Source organism: Ostrea edulis, chromosome 4 (genome assembly GCF_947568905.1).
Source record: "Ostrea edulis chromosome 4, xbOstEdul1.1, whole genome shotgun sequence".
Classification (NCBI taxonomy): domain Eukaryota; kingdom Metazoa; phylum Mollusca; class Bivalvia; order Ostreida; family Ostreidae; genus Ostrea; species Ostrea edulis.
In genome coordinates, this window is record NC_079167.1 from 23,835,599 (window position 1) to 23,859,503 (window position 23,905).

The 23,905-nt window shown below is 34.6% G+C and overlaps 1 protein-coding gene across 1 annotated transcript in view; it reads left to right on the forward strand.

Moving 5' to 3' along the window:
• The window catches only part of LOC125668663 (voltage-dependent T-type calcium channel subunit alpha-1H-like), a 94,078-nt gene that overhangs the window by 26,930 nt on the left and 43,243 nt on the right, over positions 1-23,905 (forward strand). The window contains exons 2-5 of the mRNA XM_056162301.1: positions 8,100-8,345; positions 18,323-18,349; positions 21,649-21,746; positions 22,280-22,451. Coding sequence (XP_056018276.1) covers positions 8,100-8,345; positions 18,323-18,349; positions 21,649-21,746; positions 22,280-22,451 — 543 coding nt within the window. The remainder of the gene's footprint in view (positions 1-8,099; positions 8,346-18,322; positions 18,350-21,648; positions 21,747-22,279; positions 22,452-23,905) is intronic.

Below are 23,905 nucleotides of genomic sequence, written 5' to 3' on the forward strand. Positions count from 1 at the left end.
TATGATGAGGGGAGGGGGATAATTAACATGCACTAGGTCATTGTGGGGCCAGGGTAATCTTTAGAACAGTGGCGGGGAGCCAGCAATATTTCCACTTCCCCTGTGAAGTCCTGTACTAGTAATGGTGGAGAATGGTTTTATTTGTATCGTGGAAATGAAGCAGATGTTCCAGGGACCGATTTCTAAAAATATTTATAGGGTTTAATCAGTGGTTTTGTATTGGAAAGTGTGAATGAAATCTGTAAAATATGAGGGAATGTTCCCTCATTCATGTGTGTTAATTGTGACGTAGAAACAAAATGAAAGGGTTTCCGAAAATGAACCAATTTAGTCAGGTGAAAGTTCCTGTTTGATGTTGATGTAGCACATGATGCCTGTTCCACTCAGTGACAGTGCAGCAGAACCTGACATAAGTAAGACAGACAGACACATAGACGGACTGGCAGAGAGCAGCTGGCTTTGACAGTGTGATGAATGCCATCTAAATTTGAGATTCTTCATGTTTTTAAACTTTTTTCTTGTATGATAGATGTTTGAGCTGTTGCTAAGAAAACAAATATGCCAAGATGATGAATGATGATATAGGGATGTCAGTATTTTGTGTTAATGGAAAAATTTGCAATCATCCCACACTTTTGACTCAAGGGACTCTGCAATGCTTTTACACATCATAATATGAAATATACACTACTCTATTCATATATAGTAAGTGGCCTTAACTCTATTTGGCCTTAAATAGTTAATTTTATAGGTCACCAATTCTTAGTTTTAAGTTAATGGTACGTACCATTATAATAATAGGGAGTGATAAAAATTATCAAAGGACCCAGTGTATTAAAGATGTCAAAATTCATGTAGACAGCTGATACGTACCATACACTATTTTTTTTTTAAAAATATGAAAATACTAGTCTCTCATTGTATACTTGAAACTGAAAAAAAGTCCTAAACTCCAGGGGTGGGGTTTGGTTACTATACAAATATGGAGCTTATAATCAGGGTCTGCCATGTGGCAGGTGCCCTTTACCATAGTTATCATTCTGTCTACCTGTCTGTCAGCACTTTCTGTGACATGTGAACTTAAGTTTCCTTGGAAGGATTTTCGTAAATTTTATTCTCAAATTCGGCACAGGAAGACTCTTTCAATTTTCAGAGTGGCTTTGTTATTATGGATTATTGAACTTAGAATTTTTTATATTAATTTCTTTGGCACATAATAACTTGAGATTGCTTGAGAAGATTTTCATAGAATTTGAAGGTAATGTTTGCATTAGAAAGAGGAAGACCCCTTTTGACAATCATTTTTATATCCATGAGGCAATGAGTGTCATTTTCATAGGACAGTGCATATTTAATCCCTTAAAAAAAATAACTGTCAGTCCCATAGGACAATGAGAATTTCATTCTATAGGACTATGAATGTTAATCCCATAGGGAAATAACTGTCAGTCCCATAGGAGAAGAAATATTTAATCCCATAGGACATGAGCTGTGACATACTTTGGAAAATGAATAATCCCAGGAGACAATAACTGTCACTCCCATAGGACAATGATATTTAATCACATTGAGACAATAGATTATGGACAGTAATTGCATGTCTGTACCATAGGATGATAGCTGAGACAGTTCCATAGGAAAATAAATATTTAATCCTATGAGACAGTAACTGTTAGTCCCATACATCTGGCATGTATTCTGTATGAATAGCTGTGGCATAGATTTCGGTTATCTGTTGGTGCATCCCAGGTTTTATGGTTTCGGGAATCGGCAATCTGCTTCTCTTCGAGCCTGTGCCTGACATGCCACACCTCCCCCTCAACGACCGTTGTACATTTCCCTAGTACACCCTGTGTTGTGTCTTGAGCACGGAGAACCGGGCCTTCTGCCAGAAGATTAAAATGATGCAGGAAATGTTTTCAAGTGTTAATTTGATGATTGCCAGAAATGATAGCCCTGAAATTGAGCATATATAAATAATTTTTATTGATGAATAGGTTTACTATGACAATTTTATCTAATGTGTCTTATCATACAATAAAAACATTGAAAACTAGATGAAAATTATTTATATTTTAAAACTTTCAGATTAGTGTAAGGTTAAATTTCATGGAGGATATACTTTTTCCACTGAAGCTGAAGTTACAGAGTCTTAATGTTATCTAATTTTAACAACAAATGCATTTCTTTCCATAATCTGATGCATTCGAAAAAATATTATAGACATTTGAACTCTTTGTCAGCTATAAGTTGATATTGTTGTTCTGACGTTTGATAAAGAAACAGATTCCTGCTGCGGCTAAATTCATCTCTAATGTAAATGTGATTGACTGTACTCTTGTTTGACAGAACTGAACTGAAAAGAATTGACAAAAAATATCAGTTGCACTAGGGTGGAGTTGTTTTGGTATACAGGGTTCAAACTGATCTCTATGATGTATATAGTTTGTACAGAATAGAAATGTTGGAAGTACTCTGTGTTTACAATAACATCCTTTTAACATGTACAGTAAAACATGGTTACTATATGAACAAGCTTATTATGAATTCACGCTTACAGCAAAGTGATTTTCATAATTCCTATACTTTTAAAACATTTTTATAAAGTTATTGGGTAGAACAAATTACATTTATTATAACCAATCAAAATTGTTTGTCTGCACTACTTTGCTATAAGCATGTTTCACGGTATTCACATTTATAACAGAGACATTTTCATGCCTCTGATGGGATTTGAACCTGGGTCTCTGACACACAAGTCCAGCACTCTACCAATCGAGCTAAAGGTTAACCCACTAGCCAGAGCTAGTAGGACTGCCATATCACTCACACTACCACACATTTGTCACAAAAAACTTATGCTGTTTCACTATTTTATTTCTTTGTATCAGGAAGGGAGAAAATGCAATGGACCATACTGGGATTTAAACCTGGGCCCCCTGAATCTCTAGTCAGGTGCTCTACCAACTGAGCTATCTGGCCACTCAGGCGATCGAACCTGGTTGACCGCTACATTCCGCCCTCCTTAAATTGTCTTGGCTCTCAAAGACACACAAACCAGATTCTTTTGCCCCTGGCAGGACTTTCACCTGCAAGTCCAGGGGTGGTCAGTGGTACCAAATGTAACGGGAAGGGTGAAAATGCAACAGATCAGACTGGGATTCGAACCCGGGTCCCTTGAATCTCTAATCAAGTGCTCTACCAACTGAGCTATCTGTCCACTGTCGATCGAACCCGGCTGACAGCTACATCTTATTAAATCTCATAGATTTAAGTCCCCGTTTATCTTGAATATAAAAACTGATGTCAATAAAAATGATGAGTTATTTATAGTTGTTAGTTTGTATCAGTGAGGTACATAACACATTGGAAGCAAGACGTTGATTTATTGATTGATTGTTTTACGTCAATAATTTTTCACTCATATTGAGACGTAACCAGCTGTAGGTGAATTAGTACCTCAAATTCAGATCTATTATTCCTTCATAAGCACTCAGGGCCGTAACAGTGAGGGTTCTTTAACGTGCCAATGCCTGCCAAGACACGAGACATCCATTTTTAAGGTCATATCAGAAAGACCCGTGATTCTCACTTCTAAATGCTGAGCATTTGGGGAAGCAAGATGTACTTTCTGTTAAATAATTGAAAAAGAATGCTTGCTTTGTTTATATGCCCTCTTTAATGCAACTACATATTTATTCCTTACATGCTTCACAAATTGATAGATATGCTGTTGTTGTCATGGTTGAAGTATTGTTATGGTTCACTTTCTGATGTTGTCGGAGGATATGAAATGGTATGTGTCTGTTAAACAAAAGTAACAAAAAAGAGGCTCCCAATGAAATTAGTATCACACAGAGCAGTGAGAAGAATGTTTGTTTTCAACAGGAAGAGTTGGGGGCTGCAGTGTCCTAATGCTGCCCTGGAAGAGTTAGGGGCTGCAGTGTCCTAATGCTGCCCTGGAAGAGTTAGGGGTTGCAGTGTCCTAATGCTGCCCTGGAAGAGTTAGGGGCTGCAGTGTCCTAATGCTGCCCTGGAAGAGTTAGGGGCTGCAGTGTCCTAATGCTGCCCTGGAAGAGTTAGGGGCTGCAGTGTCCTAATGCTGCCCTGGAAGAGTTAGGGGCTGCAGTGTCCTAATGCTGCCCTGGAAGAGTTAGGGGCTGCAGTGTCCTAATGCTTTACTTACTTTGCCTAATGCTTCACTGACCAAAGTCAGGGCATGCAGAGAATGGATGTTAGGCCACAAGTCTGAACCACAACTGCAAGATAGGAAAATTGGAGACCATAAAAATTAAAGACTATTTTGAAATTGTAATTGTAATCACCTTGCTGCATTTGCAGGTCAGCTGCACAATAAATATACCAACTGTTGGTGCATTCAACATGGGGCAAATGATCACATAAAGTGTATTAAAGAAGCACATAAGATTTTACGTAATTTTGGTGAACGAATTAAAGCAATTAGTCTCTGCCCTACAAGAGTGCAAAAAGACATTTTAGAGTTAGTAGGGTTTTATGTATTAATTAATGACCTTCTTTAAATTTTATTTGATTGAACTAATTCTAATGGGTGCATTGAACCTGTCGATGATAGAGATTTAAGATACTGCTTTGAAAAGTACAGATAAGTTAACATGTTGTGCAGAAGATCAAAGTTGCCGAGGCATCCAGTCACAGCTGAAGGAATTTCAATGCAGCCAAACACTCAAGTGATCTGTTTCTGCTTGTTCTGCAGGAGTAAACCTAATGATCAGAATGATCAGATCATTAATAAATGTACTAAGGCACTGTCTTGGGTTTTTGGGATGAGGGTGAAATTGAAACCTAGTAAATGGTGATCAGTGCCCGATACATGCATGTTCACACAGTATTTCAACATGTATACAATATATACATCATAATACCTGCTCAGTAAACAGAAAAACACTGTTGTTTGCATTTATTGATTGCTGCCTGGGAGCACAATGAATGTTTTTGCACTTTTCATTAACATTAAAAATAGACTGTGTTAATTGATTGTTAAAGGAAAGCCTGAATCACAAATTCAGCCAGTCTGCATAAGTCTAATTCAGACAGCTGATTAATATCTAGGAAAGTTCTGATCTGAACGAATTATTTCATCTCTTGTATAACTGATATTTTTGTGTTTTGAGTAAAAATCTGACAAGGGTTTACAAATTATAATTATACATTTTCTTACAGCTGCAGTGAGAATCAGCAGTGAATGATTAGATCTAATATTGCCAAGATTTATTGTGAGGTTGTTTCCATTTGGGACTGATTTGTCTCCCTTGGAGCCCGCCTTCTTTTTTACTCCGTTTCACCACACCAAGATCATAATGCACTGACAGTGTTTGGCAGAAAGACTTAAAAAATATATCACTGATACATAATTTTCTTTATCAGAAGAATTTTAAAGAGCTCAAAAAGTTGAACATTTGTGAATGCAATTTGGAGGTGGAACTATTGAAATAATCATTGAAAAAACTGATTTCAAATTTGACATGCATTGGGACTGTTTTGTAAAATAATTAGCTTAGTTTAAATTGCCTCTAACTTGCTGCTGTGTAGAGAAATGATGGATTTGTGAGAATAATAAAAATTATCTAGAGAAGTCTATTTAGATAAAGACGTTCAGATTCTGCAGAATTAATGGAAACACGGTTTTTTGAAAATTTGGTCAAGTGTTTCAGGATTTGGTTTTGTTTCTGTACATATATCTTAAGTGAGCAATGCTAAGCTGGAGTAGATCTTTACACACAGCTTTAAATTCACTGTATTCAAATGAATTGAGAGTTATTTACTGTCCTTGAAATTCAAAACCCTGATTATCCATAGCAAAGTAGTCTTCAAAGCATTTGATATAGAAAATCAGACTTTTCTCAAAGCATGCAATTGATTTTTAGTAAAAAGGTGATATTTTTAAGGAGGGGGACAAAGCACAACATTTGGATCGAGGAAATTTGAATAATTGTTTCAGTTTATTGAAATCATTTTACTTGCTATTAAACAGTTTGATTCTATTTTTAAAATCATTATCTAAAGCCATTTCTGCTTGATCTTTATCATCAAAGCCCACTAAGGGCTTGCATTGTTTTACTACCACCTTCACTGGCTCCAGGACCCACTCTGAGTGGTCCCCAGACTCTGTGGTAATCATTGAGTGCCACCCTCAGTAACAGGCAGTGTAGTATTTCGTGCAGTAGAACAGGGTTACAACAGACCTCTAGGAACAATCCATCAAAACAGTTTCCTAATAACCAGATTGTAATTGACTCCATTGTAAATGTGTATAATGGCTATCTCCACAGTGTTCATCGTAAACATGTTTTATTCTCCATTGTAGTATATAATTTATAGAATCTTGTGCTTTATCTGCTAGTGATTGTAAAACAACAGCTCTTGGACAGTTTGTCCTCCACTGGTATGGTATCACTTTATCAGTAATACATAATGTGAAATCAGTATTTATTTATCATTGTCTCTGCATTTATTTTGATCAATTCAAGCCTAAACCATGTGCTTCAGCAAAACACATAAATTAGTACTAACATCTTACTAGGCAATTGTAATTGACACTAATGTGAAAATACTTGCTCTTGCTAGTTTTTTGTATTGTACTGGTAGACCTTGTTTGCATTATTACCTGAGCAGGCATACATTCAAACTTGGCCTTACATTCATCCTGTTCCATAGCTGCTTTACACCCAGATTTGATTGTGGAACATATGATAATTATTTTTATCACATTCATTGCGATTAGGTGATTGCTTTTTGAGTTTATGTGTATTGATCAGTGTGTCATCTGTATATTAGATAATTCTTAGAAGCAAGTAAATTTTCAAGGTTGCTCACCTTGAAAGAGATTTTATCAAATGAGCATGAAAGGGTCTAATCAAGAAAAATAAGATAATTTATGTAATAAGAACATATGTCATAAAAGGCAAAAAATATGCAAATTTAGAGGGAAAAACCCCATGATTTTCAAAAATTATTTCAATAAATAACATAAAAGACATTGGTGGATTTGAATTCGGAATCTGTGGGTCAGTAATGCCTTATCTACTGAGCTATGTAAATGTACAAACAAATATGATCGATACAAGTAATTTCGTGAAACATTTGAATGGCCATCTTGTGACGTCAGTGTAATAGAATTTATAATCTTCATGTAATATTGGAGGTACCTTAAATGGCTTTGATAAGAGTTTACTTTAACCCATACTTGGTTCAGGCTCAGTTCATAATGTAAATAATGAGTATTTAATTCATTAGGAATAGATTACATTTGTTTATTTTTTACCTCCATTTTTGAGAATTTTTCAGTCATATTGAGATGTCCCAGCTGTGGGTGATGTATGTGTCACAAATGACCTAATTGCATGTTGCTCAGGGTCATAGCTGTATAAGTTTCTTTTAATTGTGCTTGCAATGCTGCCATGACAGGGTACTTGGTTAAGGTATCTTCCGAAGACCCATGATTTTCTCACTTCTGAATGCAGAGTGTTTGGTGAAGAAGGGGTAACTACCAATATTTACATCTAAAGTTTAATGTGGCCCAGGTACAAGCTGAGCTCAAACCCTTGACCTCCCTTGTCATGAAGCAAATGTTCTTACGTCTGAGCCGCTGGGCCAAGTAGAATTAGATTAGAAAAATGAATGTAGTACATTAGCTGTTATACATGTATATTGCATCTGCATATTTGGTCTGTAATTTATTTTTATGTATTTTTAAGACATATGAATTATATGACTTCATCTGTACTTTATATACTGTAAAAGTAGTTATTTACACGTGGGGAAATATACACTAATTAGACGGTCACATAATAGACATGGAAATCCAACCCCACACACACGTATAGTTATAAATATCTGAAATATATATTATATTAAGTTTTCATGCAGTTACTGTGTATTTCCCCCCCCCCTCCCCCCCCCCCCCCCCCCCCCCCCCCCCCCCCGCATAATGTTGGACATGGAAAAACACATACTTAACCACCAGCATAAATAACCACTTTTACTGAATAATGACATAGATGAAGTCAATATAATGATAATATAACTGTTGAATCTGTTGGTTTCCTTAACTGTCGTACATGGTTTGAGAGAATCAGCATGGCCGTTATTCTTCTGAACTGTATCACACTGGGGATGTACCAGCCCTGCAGCGACCTAGAATGTGCCACTACGCGCTGCAAGATCCTGGAGAAGTTTGACCATTTTATCTTCGCCTTTTTTGCTGCAGAAATGGTCATCAAAATCATTGCCATGGGACTGTATGGGAAATATACCTATTTGGATGACTCCTGGAACCGATTAGATTGTTTCATAGTGATTGCTGGGTGAGTACTATTTTGTTTGGTTTTTTTGACACACTGTCTATTAGTGTCTCTAGCCCTCTGCTTCTAATTGTGGAATTTTATTTAGTTATTTTTTTTCCTTTACCTTCTTTAAAAATATCTTTGTCCTATCAATGAAGCATTCTATTGTTCAAATGATTAATAGCCAAAGAGTTATCTCCCTGGAAGAGCTACCTGTTATGAGTGAGTTGTGCCAAGTTTAAGGTAACACCTCCATAAGTGTATTTACACTCTGAAGATGTTTTTTAAAAATTACCAACACTTGTCTTTAAAAACATACCACCTGTCAATCAAAGAGGAGACAATATAGATAAGGCCCTGCATGACTAAAGGATTCGACCAAGCGCGTCAACTGGGCAACTGAACTCAGATGTATTTATAGCAATTAATTAATTAATTATAGTAATTAATCAAAAATCAATGTACAAATTAGAGACAATTCAAGCTCTATTGATTAGATTATGATGGTTTGAATTTATGATCCAGAAAAATAAAAAATTCTGGTAGTTAGCAGCACCAGCTTCTATGTAATACCGTTCTACATGTAATTCCTTCTCAAGTATCATTTACAGCCTGCATTGCCTCTGTCAGTCGTGTTGCTGAGAACAACAGTTCTGGTGGCCCGAATAACCAAAAAAAAAAAAAGGATAAGAAATATTGGCCAACATCCTGAAACCAATTTTGGTTATATCAATAAAATTCATAATTTCAAATCAAATTAAACAATTTGAATAATTTAATTGATACTGCTTTTTTAATCTTTTACAATGTATTCAGTTGGCAGATTTTCAATATAGTTTTTCATGTATTTCATTGTAGACCAAGGACACTCCAGGTTAATAACATCTGTCTTGATTAGATAATGCCTAAATTACCAGGGCCTCTGTGGCCGAGTGGTTAGAGCATCGTGCTCAAAATCACACGGCCTCTCACCTCTGTCGGCGAGGGTTCGAATCGAACTCTCACGCCGGTAAGTGAGAAAGTTTCCCAGTTTACTTTCAGAAGGTCAGTGGAGACATTGTGTCTGGGTTCTCTCTTCCACCAATAAAAACTGGGTGCCACCAGACAACTGAAAAATTGTTGAGTGTGGCAGAAAACAGCATAACAATCCAATAACCTTAACGTCATGAAATGTCATGAAATGACCGGGTCTTCAAGTCCTTAGGTTTTTTAGGTCACCCGAGTCGCACAGTTGCATGACCTATATTGCTATTTGTCTGCATCTGTCGTCGTTCTTCAACAACATTTCCTCTTCTTGATAACTACCATTCTAATTCTTTTCAAATTTTGTAACAAGCTTCTTTGGGGCAAGGGGGACATAAATTGTAAATTTCAAGTCTACTGCACCTCCAGGGCCTAAATTAAGGTGAGACAGAAACTGCTAAAGTAAAACATTTAAATAACATCTTTGATTCTATTGATGCTAAATTGAAACTAAATGCATCTTTAGAAGGAGCAGGTAACCCTTTACCAAACTTGTAAATTTCATGATCTCAGGGGTTGAGGTTTTGGTTCCAGCTATGGGTGGGGTCAAAATTATCATAGCTATTATTGTCTCCATCATATGAAAGACCTTCAATTTTTCTGATACTGTATGAAAATTAAATGTGCACATATTTAGAAAAGTACCAAAATCATAAATTTTGCAACCCCAGGATTCTGACTCTAGGGCAAATCCTCAGTATATATATATATATATATATGTAAAACATATTTTCAGTATTAATCAGCTGTAAACTAACACGTCTGGAGCTGTAATAAACGTAAATAAAAATGTACATATCTTGAATGTTAATCAAATGTAAATAAATATCTTGATTCCAACTTAGCTCATCCTGATTAAAATCAGCTCCTCGATCCGCTCCTCTCTTCTTTTTTTATTGTCGCTACATGAGGTGTGAATAAAAAAAAAGGAGTGGATCGAGGAGCTGATTTTAATCATATTGAACTTGTATAGCTATATGTAGAATAATTGAAGCATTAATTACCATAGGAATTTGATATGTGATTTAATTTGTAGAGACTGTGAGATAATTAAGATGTAACATTGCGAGGTGATTGTAAAACTGTATGTTCCTGTATTTGTGTGTATGTTCAATGTAACATCATTTACAACATCAGTCGACTCCAGCTGTTGTCTACAGGTAATGGCATAAAAAAGAATACAACATTTAGTCATTCAGTGTTAAGTTTCAGCTTTTGGCCTAATCTGCGAGGTAATTGACTACAGTGAAATAAGGAGGGAGGAGAGTACCGGGTGTGGGTGTGTCTGTGTGGGTGTGTGTGTGGTGAGAGTTCATACTGTTGTACATTGTAACTATAGGTAATGGCCGATTGTAATGCCATGAAACACAATTGCATTTTAATTGACAACTATTGATTGTAGATTTATTATTTTTCATTGAACACCAATTTCATTCTTTCTCTGTGGCTGTGTCTGACCATGAAATGAAATTGTTTTGGTTTGTGTTATATGGACCATGGATATTGGCCTGGATGTAGCTCAGTGGTTAAAACACCTGAATTTAGTAATACAGAGGTCCTGAGTTGATTTCTTAAGTCCAGTCTTAAACTTTCTCCTTTCCTGTTACAAAATATTCCATGAAATACAGTTTTTGTGCTTTTAAAGAGAAAAAATAGAAGAAACTGTAGTTTTGATAAATTTAATAGATGCCAATGAAAATTCTTATGTGTTTTTGATAGATTTATCAAAGGTTTTTCACAGAAATTGCAGTTATTCGCTAAATATGTTAAATTTTAAAGATTTCAATCTGAATATGATTGTAAATATCTTATAAATGTAGTTTTGATGCATAAGAATTTTTCGATGGTGTTCATTTGAAAGGTTAATTCTCATTAGGAGTTGGATATAACATTACTCATGTCACTCAAGCAGGTGCCATTCATCCAGTAAGGTACTTCAAGACTGGGTTTGCAATTTTAAGAATTATGGTAAAAAGCCCTAGCCCTCCCCCACCCCCACTGTCACAAATCCTATCCTTTTCTTATTGGCACATTTAGAATTATGTCTGCCTGTATCTCAAGCTTTCATCCAATTCCAGAGTTGCAATATATGTATGATTAATAAGAACTTTCTGTTGTATCTCAGAAAGTAAAAATTGCATCACATACTCAGGTGTAGAAAACCTCTAAATACATTAGAAAATAAACCAATCATAAACATGCAATCTGGTGACTGGGTTAACATTTGGAAACTACATCTCTATAGAGATTTGGAGGGTATTTGAGGATAAATGGTTTCTTTATTCAAGGTCATAAACACACATTAAAGAAATCAACAATTAACTTTGCTTTGAATTTGTGGTTGTTTATAAAATCAGTTAGAATCTGGGAATAAACTGCCAACTGCTTTATTGGGTTCACTCAGGAATTAATCAGTCAGATCCTTATCTCTAAGGACATCAAACCTGTATCCCCTTCTTTCAGGACCCTCTATCCGAAGATACTGGGGGGAAAAAACCCACACATGCCGAACTTTCATGCTTTATAGTCACAGAAAGATCAGATGAATTTAAAATAAGGTGTATATTAAATGATGATCTGTTTTAGAGTCTATGTAATACAACTGTATTAAGATAATTTCCAAACCTATATGTATAGGAACACAATCTGAGCCTAAATATTTCATAAAATTTCTTTTTACTGAATTGTTTGGCATAAAGAAAGTAGTGATAGCAGGCTATCCATCTCACTGAAGACGGAGGACATTTCTCTTTGGTCATGCCCAAAAATTGATGCAAATACACAGTTAAATTGTTTCATGAAGTTTCAAAATCTATAAAGACAGTCTATATGTTCTGAAGTGAAGTGTTGTCATGGTAACAGGACCTGTATTGATCTTGGTAGGTAGTTGTAGAAACATTGAAGTGCCAGAATCCTGTTTTACCTTGAAGTACAGGGCAATTACCTCTGCAATATATCCCCATGGTGAAAACATCATTTTTAATTACCAACAGGTCATCAATGAAATTGAATATTTTTTGACAAGCATGATTTACTGATCATACTAATGTCTTGTCATGAATAAAATAATGCAGGATAATTGTAATAAAAATGAAATTTTTCCTGATGTAGCAAAATGTTGTATTTCTAGTGTAAAATCAATAAGAAAAAAAAAATGAAAACTATGGAACTAACATATGACCTAGAGATTGTGTAAGACTGTAATGCTTTGATCCACATATCTCATGCAGACAGGTAATGGAACTTGTAAAGGACAAAGAGTGTATTTCTGACTTTCTTTTTGCATTCAATGGCATTCTTACAAAATTAATGCATTACTTGTAGGTGGATGTATAGCATTAAAGTTATTAGATTTGTTTTGATTATGTACAAAAATGTATCGAGCTGATCAAGACCAATTGAAGGCTTGGCGCCAATTACATTTCTGTAGACAGTATATGAAACAGGATTTTCTTTTTTTATTTTGTACAAAATCAGATTTTCAGAGATAGATATTACATAGTATTTTAGCTTATTGCCAAAGGGTACATAAAAGCATCCCCCCTCCCACACATTCTCTCTATGAATTAAACAACTGACACAAAGAAAGGGGAGTTAACTCTTGATTACCATACACTGCAGTAACTGCATAATAATATCAAATAACAAATTGCAATGATTTTAAGAATCTGCTCTTGAAAATACTTAAAAGGTTGAAGTCAATGGATTTAAGCAACTGCTCTATGAGATAAATGCTTCGTGTACAATTAACGAAGAATATTCTACATGTTGTATAGTCAATATAGTGTCCGAATTGTGAAATCATAATTTGCACAATATGCTTGGTTGTTTTTTTTGGGGGGGGGGGGGGGGGGGGGTATTTTGGATGTATGTGCAGATATTTGGGTATTTTGGATGTATGAATTAGGTATTTTGGATGTATATGTAGGTCGTCGGGTAATTTGGTAATTAGGTAATCGGATATTTTGATGTATGTGTAGGTTTAAATGGGCATTGTGGATGTATGTGTAGTATTATAAAGGTATTGTGGATTATTCATTAATTCTGGGCCATTGTTTATATACAGGAGGGTTGTATTATGGAGTTATGTGTATAGGTGTTTGGATATAGTTGATGTATTTGTAGGTAATGATGTTCAATGGATGTTCATGTAGTTATGGTAGTTATGTGGCAACTTTAGACATGGCCCTTTTTACCCCCAAAAAAATCTTTTGATTAAGAACACTTCTACAATTCTTTCTCTTATACTTTTGAATGAGCTAACCTAAATATATACGTAGGTGATAAAACTGGAATTTTTACTTGGAGCATTGTGACACTCAGTTGAGTGTATTTGGACAAACTTTTTCTTTTATTCATAACGTTTTTTGTGTGAAGGGCCAATAATAACAGATCTGTCAAACTAAAACTACTGTACACATATTAGGTGGTATAAAACATCCGATGAAAAAAAAAATAACCTACACCTCTAATTTTGATCTAAATTAATTTTAATGCTATTATTTGAGATACCAAATATAAAATCATATTTATCGTAGGTTTTTATCAAAAAACATGCTATTTAACATAGTTAAGAGAAATTGACAGAAATTTCAATGGTGTTAGCCAGGGCTCAGCGATCTTCCTTTGATCTTCTATGATAATGTAATCCCCTTTATTGTTTTGTATTATACTGGGAACAGTTTTTTCAGTCTGTATTGTGACTTATCTAATTGTGGCCCAGATCACATTCAGAATGGTTTCTTTGAAGATGACAGGAGGATTTAATCAGTAGTGATAATAGCTTGTTGTCTGTTGATGCTGAGATTATTCTAATTGATTTTAACTGCAAGGGTAGAAATTTAATCTCCCACCCCCACAATCTCATACTGTCAAGATGTAGATGACTATTCATGGTGGTTTAATTAGGGGTGGCTTTCATCAGGCTAAGGTACTGCATTCTCACTTCTCTTTAAAGCTTTTAAAGACCAGATGTAATAGTATTATTTCCTTTACATTGTGGATAAATACTTGCATAACAACCGCCCTGTCATCTCCTAGCTTTCTGTGTCATCAGACTTGATGCGGAGGAAGTGGTTTCTGCTACAACGATTTGTGATTATTCAGATTACTGGTACGACTTCCTCAACAGTGGCTAATCCTACACTCTATGTGATTGAAAGCCTAATTGGTTGGTTGTTTGGACTTTATTGTCATTTCTACAATCTTTCATTTGTATAGAAACATTACAAAGTTTAAGTGAAGTGTCACAGCTCTAGATATATACAAGGTGCTTAGATCAATTTAGCTGCAATCATGCTTTACTGTCACAATTGGAACCTTGGATTTCAAGTTTCAGCCTAAAGACCAGACTGATGCTGAGCACTTGTTGAAGAATTTACATTTGGACATGTATTTCAGTGACTCAGATCTGCCATAGCTGGGATTCAGACCCTTACTTCAGGCACAAAAAGTGAACACTTTACCACTATGATCAAACGTCTCATACAGGCATGGTTTTAATGTTTGATGAATAAGGAAATTATGGTAGTGGTTTTAAATTTGGAAGTATGATGTTTGAAATTCATCAATGAATTTAAAAAAAAAAAAAAACACAGTACATTAGCACCTGGTACTTTTGCATAAATGGCTTCACCAATTTTGAGAATTGTATTGTAACTACTGCTCCAGAGGAGAATTGCCTCATTTATCTTTGCAATTTTGTTCTTGGAATTTAACAACAGTTGATGTCTTCTCAATACACTCAAAGTTCAAAGGAGATTAAGTTCCTTGAAGATGTCCATTAAAGATTATTATCCTAACATTTCAAAGTCAAGGATTGGAAGGTTCAATGTTGTCATGATTGTATTGAGTTATATCTTACAAGATTTAGGAACAGTACAAAGAATGTTGCTATATAGTCAAATTTGGGGGGGGGGGGGTTGACTCCAACAAGGAAAACAGAATGTACAACGAATTTTGGACATTTTATCATAGAACAAAAAATAACGAGGATGGGGTTACATAGCTAATCATAAAATAGGGATGAGGCTATCTATAGGGTTGGATGACTAAGCATTTTCAGTGTCTGTCACATGTTGTTTCTCCCTGGTGTCTTTTGAATGAATGGTGAGATACTCAGACATTCCTGTTGTTGTAGAAGTGGTGTATTTTGGTCGTAGTTACATAACACACATCTTACCATCCCACAGTCTGAGATGGGAAATGCTCAGTACATGCATTTGTTTGCACTCCTGTTCTCCTGACTTAAATTAAACATCAAAGAATTTTCTGGATTGCCAAGTCATGCATCTTGTGTTCTGTGGCCCCGTGTAACAACTGTAGTATGTATCCCAACCTTGTATAATAAATAACACAAAGTTTGAACCAAAATGACATTTTTGCTATGATGTAATAAAAATAGACAGAAGATAAAACACACTGTACAGATTCAGCAATGTGTTTACTCGTGTGAGACAAGGTATGTCGAGACTGGTGGAAGCTGTTTATTAATTTTCAATGAAATATGCAAACAGAATATGATTAAGTGGTGAAACAAATAATGTAGGAAGGTCTTGCATCCTGCATGAGTTTAATTGTTTTCTCGGAAAGGTTTAAGGCTGGGGTATTAGGTCATATTTGCTGTGTGATTGATAAAGTCAATTCCTTCTTCTGATAATGTTTTATTTTAGGATCTGTCTCAATTTTCACAAAATTCAGTGAAGAAGAAGATTGCCTGTAATTGGTAACGATGTCTTCATCTAACCACCCAGCATCACATTCATCATTTTTTGTCGTCTGCGTGGCTCGGGTGGTTAGGGTGGAGTTCTTCACCTCATTATGACCCAATTTCATATCCTAGTTTAACTAGTAGAGGCATTGCTACTACAGTACCTGCTGTTGATGATCTGGTCCAAAGCTACAGTTCAACAACTTACCTTGTAAAAGTGTTCAAACAGTTGGACTTGCTTCCTCTTTTCTTTATTTGACCAAGATGATTTTCTATCCAGCTTAAATTAAGAACTACCAAGACAATGGAAAGTCCTAAATTTGATTCCATAATGATATTTAGTTTGATTTGAGTTAAAAGTAACATCTAATCACTTCAGAAAGCTTTTTACTTGCAGTGTGGATTCCATATTGAGAACTCAGTTGAGATTTCAGTTAAATGTAACGACTAATTACTTTAGAAAACAGCTACATGTATGGATTTTTACCTATGGAATTCTCACTTATGCGGAGAACTAATAATTATCCACTTCTCAGAATGACACCATCCATCTTGTGTAAACTGTTCCTCCTACCCAGTAGTTTCCTGCATTCATCTCCCCTGCAAAATATGTTTCCTTAGCTTCCATGCAAGCATGATTTCATGGGTGACCTTTAATCCTGCACTGGTAGCCATAGTAATCCCCTCTGTCATCTTTGCCTAGTTAGTTAGCAGACATAGGAGGTCTCTCTCACACAGTCTGCATTACATTGCTTTCAGAATTGATATTATGTTTACAGGTAATTTCTATACGATACTGAGCACTGATTGAAGATTCACTTTGATTGGAGGTGATTACCCTAACACAGGTGCATGACACGTGCATGTGTCCGGAATCTTGATATGCTATTTATTCACTACTTTCACAACAAAGCTAAAATGACTGATTTTAAGTGTTTGGAAGTCTACAGACATTTTTTGAAACATTTAAGTGCAGGATTCTGTCAGAACTTTTAAATGAAAACTTAAGAATCACCAACCAGGCTTCACAAAGCCAATAGTAACATTTTTAATGGTCATTTACAAATTGTTTTTAAGTAATTGTCAAATCACCCAGATGAGCACAGCAGAGTTGCGCTGCAAAGATGGATGCAGAATGGCTTCAGCTCTGCCATTTCATATATATATATATATATATATATATATGTTTGTTATTATATTAAAGGTCAAAGCTTATCAGCGCTTTGCAAACTCCTTAACAAAATGTTTTGTTATTAGTATGCAGAAATCCTCTGTTCTCTTGTCTTGTGTTGATAGAACTTGCTGCTGCTCCTATGCTTGTAGATTTGAATTTAGAAATGAGTATTTATGCTGCATCTATACCTTTGATGATGCTTTGAGAGCATGACTACTATATATAGCGACAGGTCCATTTTCTGTATTATATTCTTCACAAATATTTTAAAAATCATATATGCATAAACTGATTTTATTATTCTAATAAATGACACAGAAAATTTTGTTTGAAACTGATTTAGTCCTTGAACCCCACCCTCCCTTAACTGTGTGTACCGGGATGCTGACTGTACTAGACCCTCTATTGGGATCTATCAGTAAGTTACTATACACCCTCAGACTCTGTGAATCCTCCTGCTGCCTATGGACCTGTACATCCAGATACATCTAACATATATTCATGAAGGAAGCATTTGTTTAATGACAAAGGATTTTCATTGCTAGGAAGTCTATGACATCATCAAGTTCTAAGCTTAGTCAATTAGCAGCCCACTATGAGACAGTTTTCACAACTTTAAGTATACATGAATTGTACTCCTATCTGATGAATACAATGTATATAGGCAAGTTCGATATGTCAGTCTCCTTTATGTACATTTAAGTATACAATTAAGCATTTATAAATGCCCCTCTTCAGTGGTATCTATGTAAAAATATATGTGTAGTTACCACATTTATAGCACCAGTATACAAGTTAGTGATATAGAATAAATATATATATTTATGGCCAATGGAATATGTCAGAGTATGTGGATGAAATCTTGTTATATATCTGTATAGGCTATATTTATATGTGTATTGTATTTTATTCTATGCAGTAGCTTTTTTGTTGGTTAGGAGGATGTATAAATGAGTAGATCATCTCATTAAAACCATTACTAATTGTCTCTCAGAAAATAAAGCAACTGTTCACTGGAAACAGAAATGATCTTGCTAATTCACGTTTTCTCCGTTCTAACTTGAACTTTTTGGTTTTTCATGCGATGAATAGCGTTGCAGATTATGTGCTTGTTCACAAGTAAGAAATTTTTCACTTTTCTTTCTGCTTGATTGTCGCACACCATTTATCTCTCCTCCTCTGGTTACCATGGAAACAAGCATGTATTTTGATGTAATAGGTATTTGTTACAGCCCATGTCCAGTCACATGACATTTTTTTTTAAGAGAGAGCATGCACCTTTAATGATCATTGCATGATATACAATATCTTTTGTACGGTTGCAATATCTGGGAAATTCCTGTTAAGGTGCTCTATCAGATGGAAACTTCAGTCAATTTATGTAACTAAGTGCAGAAAATTAAGACACAAGCTGCAATTTCTTTTTTCCCCCCATTTTCTTTTGTAAATTGAAACTCACTTTAGTCTGCAATCCATGAAAGATATGGGCACAATTTTTCTGCATGAAATTTTTGCATGGACGGTGTTGTTCACCAGATCCACCTTCAATCCACATTTTCCCTGCAGTTTGTTGTGTGTCGTAGAATTCTCATCTTTGGGCTCCGTTTTGTTGTAGTAAAATGTGACCGCTTTGTTAGTCTGTCCGTGCCTGTCATTCTATGAGAAGAGTCAGAATGGGGAGGAATTAAGTTTACTTGAAGAGAGACCTTTTCTACAGAAATTGAAAAAAAAAAAGATTGTTAATCTGAGTAGAAAGGAAGTCATTATCATTTGGCAGACATGCTTGTGTGTACCTGTGCAATCAGTACAATATGTAGCAGATTACCATTATTAAGCAGCATCGATTCGCTTGTTTATCTCCCAGTGTAGCTGTGTTAATAGAATTAACACAAGGATTGGATGGTTATACATCAGTAATTGCTGGGAGTCATGGCCTGTGTATGGAGCTCTGTCACATGCCATTGATTGACAGACAACAGGAATAACAGATATAATCCATTACTGTCTGCGGTCCAGCACGTCTATGTTTTTATTCTGTAATGGAGTAAACTGTTACATGATCGTGGATAATTTCTTTATAATCTTGTGTCAAACATCTCAAAACCTTGCTTATCTGATAAAAGTATAGAAAGTGTATTTATTTCCATTTATTACAGTTAAAACTAGTAAATTATGAAATAGAATATATAGGTAATCACACTCGTAAAAATGCAAGACATATACATATTAAACAGAATTATATATAAATGTCAGAAAATGGCAATTTTCCTTAAACAGCATTTATCAAAATTTTACAATCACTGGTTACAACAATATAATATAATATTCATAACAATTTCATGAAACTATTTCTCTACAAAAATATACAAATTGCCTGTGAAAAATAAAGGAAATCTATGGCATAATGATGGACTTGATAAAGAAATCAATGAAAACAGAGTTATTGCCCTTGGATTCAATATCTTAAAACATATAATTGATTATTCATACATAAGGCCAATTCAACTTAATTAGTAGATTATCATCCAGGGTCAGCAAAAAGTATGGGGTGGGTGGGAGGATTTTATTTTTTAATTTTTATTTTCTGAGAAAAATAAAAAAGACAAACGAGTTGTTTTGTTTTCAACAGATCCGCATCATATAATGGCAGATGGATATCAATCTATGCTATTTTCATACACTAATTCCAGGTTAAGCTTTAATTTAAGAATATAACAGAAATATACCTAACTTCAAGATTTACGTCTGTAAGAACGCGAGAAAATAAGAAAACCATATAGATCTATTTTCTTCACGTGGCTTATCACGTTTCTATACCAGAAATGTAAACAAGAAGTGTAAATACCAGAGTCGGACATGAAAATATTTCAGAAATTGCAAGTTTCGCAAAATAAAAAAATTCGGGGCGGGCCAATTTTTGAGGGGCGGGTGGGGATGATAATCTATCAATTAAGTTGAATTGGCCTAACTTCGACTTTTGAAATATTTTATGTTTAACAAGATTTTTTTCCTTTAACTATCGGAAAAGACCCCAACAAAGTTTATGTTCCTATCATGCATAAACCTAAATAAATCATTGATTTTACAAAATCTTAGATTTCACTGGAGATGTGGAATTACTTTTTAAGTAAAAAGCATTTTTTATTTAAAAAAAATTCAACAAAATCTTCATTTGATAAATTGTGAGAAGGAATTTTTGTAAAATTTTATAATTTATTAGTAGGTATGAAATATAGTTAATTCAATTAACATCTAAGAAAGAACCAATGGGAGAAATAGATGAGATCAAATGTGTTATAGATGTTGAGGTCTGTAGGTTGAGCAAGTTTACTGAAATCCTGTAAAAATTCAATTTTCTTATATATCATTGCCATGGTGAAAGCTAGTATTGTTGCCAAGGGGGCTCATAATACAATAATCGGAGTAGGCAGTAATTTTATTACGACAACTGCAGACATTTAATGACAGACTGTAGTCAATCTGAAAAGCTGAGAAGTCGCAGAGAAAATTATAAGCTAGGCTAGTCATTATTGAAATCTTGTTACCTCTACTTTCTGAACATTTTGTGCAATGGAGATAGGAAGCTGACATGATGCATATTCTTGACCTTGCTGGAAATGGTGTCAGTCCTCTTTGACAATAACTAAACTCTAGAAAATGTTCTCCAGATTCATGAATCTGAAGAAAAGGGAATACACTGAAAATTGAGTGAGACTAAAAACCAGGGCCTCCATTGTAGATATTGATTGCATCCATTCATATCAAAACCTGTAAAAATTATCCTTGAATCAGCTTGATATCATCTAAATAGTAATGATTTGAAGTGATTACATATATGTGCACTGCTTTCAATTTAAAGTAGAACTATAGTGTAATAAAGATAGATTATAATAGTGATGGGTTTCAGTGTGAATTCACCAAGGCACCTATGATTAGTAACACTTAGAATTCTCTCTTTTTTGTGCTGTCTCTCTCTCTCTCTCTCTCTCTCTCTCTCTCTCTCTCTCAGTTCTCTCACTCAGCTCTCTCTTTCAGAATTCTACTCTCTCTCTTGTAGTTGGTTGGTTTGTCTCAGTATTTGATTAAACTAATACTGTATAAAGTTGTCTTTTATCTTAATGTTGGCCTTATATTTTCTTTCTCTCAAACATTTCTGATTTTATGATTAAAGCATTAGTCAGTTTGTATATTAAGTGTAAATTTATGAACTTCACTCTCAAATTTTGATTCAGTACATCACAAACCAAAGTCTTTGACTGCTACGTATTTTGATTTAATATTGAACTTGGATAAAACCGTTCACATTTTCTATTTCATTTCTCTGATTGATCTTTATGCATGCTCACATGATCTTGTTTGATTCAAAACTACATCTAATTCTGTTATTTGTCAGTGCCTGTTTCACTTTATTTTTACAGAGCGATCGAGTATGGTGTGGACAGTGAAAACCTCAGTCTTTCAGCAATAAGAACCATTCGAGTTTTACGTCCATTACGTGCTATAAATAGAATTCCAAGTAAGACGTAATTTTAAAATATTTTACGAGTTGCAAAATTTCAGTCATTTTGCCGCTTGTTACAAGGGTAGCTTCAGTCATGTGTGAGCGAATAACTCAATGAGATGGGGTTTTTAGGGCATTAATACCGTAGCCATGTTATCCACAGAAAATGACGACTGAATCCCCAGTTTGAGCTTCAGATAATATGTTTATAGCAATGTAAGAGTTGCAGAGATTCTGTATAATTCTTATATTTAATTGTGTAATCAAATGATGCAATGAATAAAATCCTCATTTTTTATACCCTTCATTGCTTATTACAGGTGAACATTCAATTGTGAATAATCAAAGGCCTGATAGTAACTGTTGCAATAGATTTAATGAAATTGTCTTGCCTCTAAGTTTGCAATTGCAGACAGTTGTATTGTTTCTGAATGTTTGATCTGTTTTATGTATGTTGACAGGTATTTGGATTGTTGATACATTGACCTAATTAACTGGTATTTTAGTATCTTGTTTGGATACCTTGACCTAGTTTCTATTGCTCACAGGTATGCGGATCCTGGTGATGCTGCTTCTGGATACACTGCCTATGTTATGGAATGTTCTTCTGTTGTGCTTCTTTGTCTTCTTTATTTTTGGAATAATTGGAGTTCAGCTCTGGGCGGGAGTACTTCGTAACAGGTGCTTCCTCAGCATCAGTGAAAATATCTCATACTCTTAGTAAGTATCTATAAAATATCTTATATTCTTATTTAGTATCTGTGAAAATATCTCATCATAGTGAGTATCTCATAAAATATCTGCTATTTTTAGTAAGTAGTTATAAAAATTCCTCATAATGTCTAATTTACAAAACCAAATCCAGAAATCGGGTGAAAGTTGTGACCTGCTGGGTCATGAAAAATAATCGGGTTACGGATCGAAAAATCGGATGTAACCTGATAAAATCGGGTGAGTTGATAGTAAATCAGTTTATCCCAGTTTTTAATTAATCAATTTATTTTTTTTGCCATTATAGTAATTCAATCTACTTATTATAAACAGTAGTAGGCTTTTAACATAGTGTGGGAATGTATTAAGTGTTCTTGATCTTTAACTTTAAAAGGGGAAAAAATAACCCGCACGTGATGAAAAGAATGCCATTATGTAAAATCAGCCCCCAGACCCATATAAGATTAAAATCCCCCTCAAAAACACTATAATACTGTATGCATACAATGTTTAAGTGAGTGATGAATAGAATATTACAAGCTAGAATCCATAGCATATCAACACTCAGGCTGATATAACATATTGATATCGATTTTAGCATGCAATGTTCTATGTATATACTTGGAGATGCTATGAGAATGTGTTAAAATAATCAAATGAGAACATCTCATTCTCTTAGCATCTTTGGAAATATCTCAAACCCTTCGACAGTATCCAAAATATCTCGTATCTTAGTAAGAATGTTGAAAATATTTTAAACATTATAGTATGTAATGAAGAAAGCATTTCAAACACAGAATTATCAACAAAAAAATTCTCCTACACAGTAATTATTATTGAAAATATTTCATACTTTTAACAGTGATTTATCAATGAAAATATCTTGCACTCTTTGAAATTTTGGGGGGAAATATTTCCTGCTTTTCATAATAATTGATATGAAATAGAATGTAAACTTAGCAAGGTTTTGAAATTATCCCACAATTCTAAATATCCATAAAAATTTCTCCTAGTGATAGAAAGTATAGATGTGAAAATATCTCATACTGTTTGTGAAAATATCTCATACTCTTAATGAGTATCAATCTGATTAAAATCAGCTCCTTGATCCACTCCTTTATTTCTTTTGTTTTGTCGCTACTTGAGTAGCGACAAAACAAAAGAAATAAAGGAGCGGATTTTAATCAGATTGACTGAGTATGAGTGAAAATATCTCATACTCTTTCTGAGTATCACTAAAAATATCTCATACTCTTTCTGAGTATCAGTGAAAATATATACTCTTAATAAGTATCAGTGAATTTTAAATATCTCATGCTCTTCCTGATTTCTAATTCTCAAATACATCTCTTGTACAAATTCTTTTCATAAATACTGGTATGTTTTAAGTAAGCCAAGATATTTCATAAATGTTACAAACCAATGCCTGGTATGTCTCCTGTATTATGATATATTAAGTGTAA